The sequence below is a fragment of the Brassica oleracea genome, chromosome C8, assembly GCF_000695525.1.
Source record: "Brassica oleracea var. oleracea cultivar TO1000 chromosome C8, BOL, whole genome shotgun sequence".
Taxonomy (NCBI): domain Eukaryota; kingdom Viridiplantae; phylum Streptophyta; class Magnoliopsida; order Brassicales; family Brassicaceae; genus Brassica; species Brassica oleracea.
The window spans coordinates 38,122,572-38,128,359 of record NC_027755.1 but is presented as its reverse complement, the minus strand read 5'-3'; the positions used below and the strand labels follow the sequence as shown (position 1 = coordinate 38,128,359).

Genomic DNA, 5,788 nt, shown 5'->3' with positions numbered 1-5,788 from the left:
ACATTATAACTTCTTTTTGTAGCCACTTGTCATCACTACGATGATTCTTAGAATTACTAGAGAAATAGGTTGGTCCATCTAATTATATAATAAAATTTTTATTAAACTAACAATAAATTCATCATTAATGTACTTTATTATTTTCTTAAATAAAATTTATGGAATTGCCTAATGTGGCTAAAGTATATATGACAATTAATGATTTTGAATAATAAAGATTTAAAAAAAAATAGTGTATCTTCTATCATATTTGTTTAATTTTAAACTAATAAATAAATTAAACAACCACAATAACCATATAATAAAAATTTAGATTTTTATGTATATGTTATATTTTGAATTTTTACAAACGGCTATAAATTACTAAAACTGTTAAGAGTCTCACATTCAAATTTTATGATCCATGGTTTAAAAATTTTGTTATGACAAAATACAAATGATTACAAAAATTATATAAGTAAAAAGTCTAATTTAATTAATTATTAAAATTAATATATATATCATTTTAAATTAAGCTATAAACCATATAAAATACAATATTTTAGTTTCAAAATTGACTTTGAACAATTTTTTTTGATAAAATTTTTGAACGATCATTGACAACTTATTTTTTTTAAATTATAAATTACTAAAACTATTAATCCCACAATGAAAATTTTGTTATCAGTAATTTAAATTTTTTTCTATAAAAGATATAAATGATCGAAAAAACTATATGAGTAGAAATCATCATTTAATAGATATTAATATTAAAAATATACTAAAATATATTATCTATGCTAGTATCATTTAAATTTAATTACATATCCTATCAAATATATAAAAAAATATTTTTTGGATTAATAAAATTAATTTATATGTTCGCACCAATTTAATTATATATTTAATAGTTACTGAACTTTAATTATTTAACATATATTAATTATTTCATAATATGTAAAAATATTTAATACATAAAATAATTTATATATATAATGTTGATCCCGCGCAAGGCGCGGATCTTAACCTAGTATAGTATATAAAAGAGCTCTTTGTTTGCCTCTTCATATCTTAAAGAGAAGAAGAGGAAGAAAATAAATGATGAAGATGAAAAGTAGAATGTTGATTATCCTCTTCACTCTAGTTTTGCTTCTAAGCATGGCTTCGAGTGTTATTTCAAGAGAAGATGGCTTTGTTCCTCTTAAACCATCTCCCTCCTCCAGGACCTCTACGCATGTAAGTTCATCAATAGTATTATTCTGCTTCTTTTATCTTTCTCTAATGTGGTATTAGAATATGGTAACTGAGATCGTCAACCATCATAGTATTCCTTTTTTCACTCGAGTACACAATTCTTATTTTTTGAAACTTCGAGTACACAATTCTTTTAGACAAAAGATTTTTTTTCTCGCTATATATTCAGAAATTAGAGATTCTACGGTTTATCAGAAAAATCCTATCAAAAGATTTTGTATTTTCTTGCTTCGATATCAGCATAATACATAAATTTCTATTTGTGAAAATATATATATGGTGGTATTGAATTGCATGTCATATGAATATCAAAATGATAGAATAAGAAAAACATTTGAGCCGAACAAAATTTATGTTGAATAAAAAATGAATAGTATCGAGTGATTCAGCTCACTAATTTTACTTCTTTCTGCTTCTTTTTGGGCGTTATAGGAGAGTAGAAAAGGCAATGGAGATGGAGTAGAGTGCAAGAGTTCAGACAGCGAAGAAGAATGCCTTGTTAAGAAAACCGTAGCTGCTCACACCGATTACATCTATACACAAGACATGAACATATCTCCTTGAAACAAGAACATTTGCTCTTTGTTTTTCATTTAGTACAAGCTATAAGGAAAGTCTCCTTGACCATGTGCTATCATGTTCTTTTATTTTATTCTAATCGTCGTTTGATTTCTTTCAATGTCAACGTTTATTTATCATTCGACGCTATTTAACTTGCTGGTGTTAGAGTCAACGATCAAGTTTAATTGGGCTGTTTGAAAATAATTGGGTTTATATGATTTCGTGTCAGGCCCATAAACAGGCTTATATTTAATATTTTTTATGGAAAATACATGCAAAAGGTTTTTTTTTTACATAAATAGTTAAATACATACAAACGGTTAAAAGGACGAGAAAATATAAATGATTATGGTATGGTGTTATTGGTACGTTGCGCATGTAGACGAAGTGCTGATTTAAATATTGATAAATTATTCAGAGACTATGTCACTATGTATGTTGTTAATAATGAATTAATTTCAATATTTCGATAAAACAAACTTATTCATCTTTTTACCAAAAACAAAACATTCATTTAAAAAGAATATTTTGATTGTGTTTGGAAAGATAACATTATTTATAAATTCTATTCTATTTTCTTGATTATATTTGTTATTATTCTTGTAGAAATTAGTCTCCAATTTTTATATACTTTTTTTTTGCAGAGGCACTATCACCAGGAGCCTCCACCTCCCTTTGTCCTATTTCATTTCAACAACCATATCCACCATTTTTAAGCAGTCTTATTCTCAACAGTTGATAAAAGATCTTATATAAACACACACACAGAAAGCACATGCAATTAAAGATGAATCCATTTATAGAAGAAAATACAGCTTAAAATGTTATAAGCATGCTTTATTTCGTGTTCTAATTAGTCACAATGTTTTTTTCTTCTTCTTTTTTGCTAAATAATTAGTCACATTGTTACTTTGTTAGGCACACATTATTTGTTGTTCTCTTAATGTGATTATCTTTATTCATCATGAATCTTTAAATGATCTTTACAAGTTATTAACTACAATGAACGATCCTCCATAAAAGTCAAAGCTTATAATTCCATCTCCAACCTATGAAAACAGAAAGCAGAAAAATCAAATTACGTAGAGAATACTAATAAAATATTTAGTGGGGATAAGTTCAGTATATATTCGCTAGTGTTTTATGATGTACATCTTTTTCATTTGACTTTGATGTGTTTTGTTTCGGATGAATATTCATTCAGCATTTGAAGAAACAATTTATAGGTGGTTTGTCAAAGTCAAATTAATGATGTATAAATGGCCAAAATATATAAAAGTGGCTAATGATTAAATGGTTGATTTAAAAGAGGTCCGCCATTGTAAGGAATCGATTTCTTCTTAAATCTTTGTTTGCAATGAATGGTTTTAATGATGCAAGTCTGTTTATGCGGCGAACTGAAATTGTTAAGATTTAATATATATCGTCATAAACGTTTAATATATGGATAATCGAAATTATTTTCATAGTTTATTCCAATTTGATGGTTTAAACTCCACTCAAAAAAGTTAAGCAGACTCTCCACTCCGCACCAACAAAATTATTGGTAACTAAAAGGCATACCTTCATACAATCATATAAAAACATAACTTAGAAGTACGGAAATAAATAAAAGGAGTATAATTGTATTTTCTTGAAAGTTACATTTAACTAACCAAAATCTCGCGTCGACTCAAACATAGGTACGTAATACGTTTTATAAAATCTTATACCCTCCGGAAAAACTGTTGTCCCCCGGTGGAATTAATTAATATTTATTTATTTTGGCAGAAAGACATTTATTTACATTTTATATCATAATACTATAAGACATTTATACTTAATAATCCAAGTTGGTTAAAAGAAAAACAAATTTATTTATTTTGGGAAAAGACATTTATTTATATTTTATATATAACATACAATACTATATGATCGTTATGAAATCTGCATTCTTGACACAAGCAGAACATTGATCAAGATCATTAATTAATACAACTCAAAATCTCTGCCCCTTTGGTCCGAACCCGATCTAGTGTTTGATATCGAATCTTCAAGATCTCTTAGAAAATTGTTGTCGTCTTCGTTGTTGGATTTTATCTCAGAGAGTAGTTGTCTGAGATCAGAAGTTTCCTCTTTAAGCTTAGCGTTCTCCTTCAAAGCAAGCTCATGGCTTTCGGATACGTTGTTTAGCTTATCGATAAGACAGTGGTTATCAGTACGAAGTCGTATCACTTGAGACCAAAGCTCATCGAGATGTCTCTGCTTTCTCATTCTTGACCTACGAGCAGATTCTCTGTTAGAGATCATCCTTCTTTGTTTTCTCTCATCGATGGCCATGCTTTGTTGGTGATCTTCGTCTGATGCTGAGTTGTTGCTCGTCATTAGATCCTGACCATTGGATGATGAAGAGTAGAAGTTGTTGTTGTTAATAAGACCGTTGATGTAGCAGGAGGAAGAAGTAGGAGAAGAGTGCATGTTGAAGTATTCCGACTCCATGATTGGTGTTTGGTTATTATATTTTCCCAGCGCTACATATTGGAAGTATCCGGTGAGCTCCGCCGGAACTGTGTTCATGATCTTTGCTTTGATTTTTTTCCGGATTTTTTTTTTTTTTTTTTTTTTTTTGCTAGTGGAAATGATAAAAATAAAATGTTTTGAGAGAGAGAGAGAAAGAGAAATGTGTTATGTGTGAAGTGGTTTTGAAGTGAAGAGGAAGAGAGGGCGAAGGGTTTTATAGAGGTGGGAGGTAAAGGAATGAGTTATGTAGAAAATGGGTTGTATGTATATTATATGTTTATAAACCCTTATCGAAATTCTATTTACAAAGATTTGTTCATTTAAAAAGAAAGTTGTAATACTTGAGCTTAAAAATATAATAACTTCGCTCTGCATATAAAATTCTGCAGATGACAATAAAGGAAGCAATTATCCTTTCTAATATTTCGCTAAAAGATATCTAACTGATAAATGGTGGTAGAAAATTATCATTTTGACAAATATATATATTGCTGACAAAAAAAATACAGATATATATATATTGTTTTGCAATTTTTTTCTGTAGAACTACAAATTAATTGTGCTTAGGTCGGTGAACTAATTAACTTCTTGAGTGGATTACGGGTTAAATGGTAGTGAAGTAAGTGATATACGGTTTAAAAACTTCTCTCTGCATATAAAATTTTGGCAGAGGTAAGAGTATAATTCTACTTTCATTAGCAAAAAATACCCAATTTTTAATTAGTTTCGAAAGATTGGTCTACGTTTCAGATTGAAATTCCCCAAGCTGGAAAAAAGATTAAGATATTCAAATTGGTTTAGGTTTCAGCTTGAAATTCCCCAAATCCTTCCCTTATTGCATTGCATGTGATTTGACATAAGCAAGCATGTTGTATAATATAAAAAGTCTAGCTAGTTAATGTTAAAAACGAGATACAGCAAAAACACAAGACACAAAGTAATTCCGAAAACTCGTATATCTTTTATTAGAAATCCTTTACACAATCTCTTACAGACTTGTTTGATCCGAATTACACAATTCGACACGGATCAATTTCTAACACACCCAACTTGCTTGACTCAACACCTGTTAATCAAGTTTACCAATCCACTCAGCTATGAAACCCCAAAACCCTTTGTGTTTGACTCTGAGAATTACAGCGTAAAAGCTCTAACCCTAATCTTAGGTAAAGCCACAATATATATTAAATCATCTTTTTCTATTATCTAATATAATATTTCATATATTTTAGCATCACCAAATCTTCCCATTTGTGATCTAATAACATTTCTTTAATGCTTATTTTGTCAACCAAGCATATGGAAATATCACACATCATCACCTCTTGACGTTTCCTTTTTATTCTCCGAAGCATGTGTCACACATTACTCTCCATGTGTAACACATATACACGAACCAAAACTCCACCACTGCAGCAACCTATCAAGCTCCAACTTCTTGCGCTTACATTCTCCCCCTTTTTCATTGAGTTTTACAACTCAAGCTCAATAACCT

At 29.2% G+C, this 5,788-nt stretch overlaps 2 protein-coding genes across 2 annotated transcripts; one reads left to right on the top strand and one right to left on the bottom strand.

Moving 5' to 3' along the window:
- The first annotated feature begins 1,065 nt into the window (after positions 1–1,065).
- Positions 1,066–1,989, top strand: LOC106311228 (phytosulfokines 1-like). Its single transcript, XM_013748442.1, has 2 exons — positions 1,066–1,215; positions 1,666–1,989. The coding sequence occupies exons 1-2, from the start codon at positions 1,078–1,080 to the stop codon at positions 1,795–1,797; spliced, it is 270 nt and encodes an 89-aa protein (XP_013603896.1). The 5' UTR covers positions 1,066–1,077; the 3' UTR covers positions 1,798–1,989.
- A 1,705-nt stretch (positions 1,990–3,694) lies between these two features.
- On the bottom strand, positions 3,695–4,371 carry LOC106310490 (basic leucine zipper 43-like). Its single transcript, XM_013747722.1, has one exon. It carries the CDS (start codon positions 4,348–4,350, stop codon positions 3,763–3,765), a length of 588 nt encoding a protein of 195 aa, XP_013603176.1. The 5' UTR covers positions 4,351–4,371; the 3' UTR covers positions 3,695–3,762.
- Positions 4,372–5,788: the final 1,417 nt, after the last annotated feature.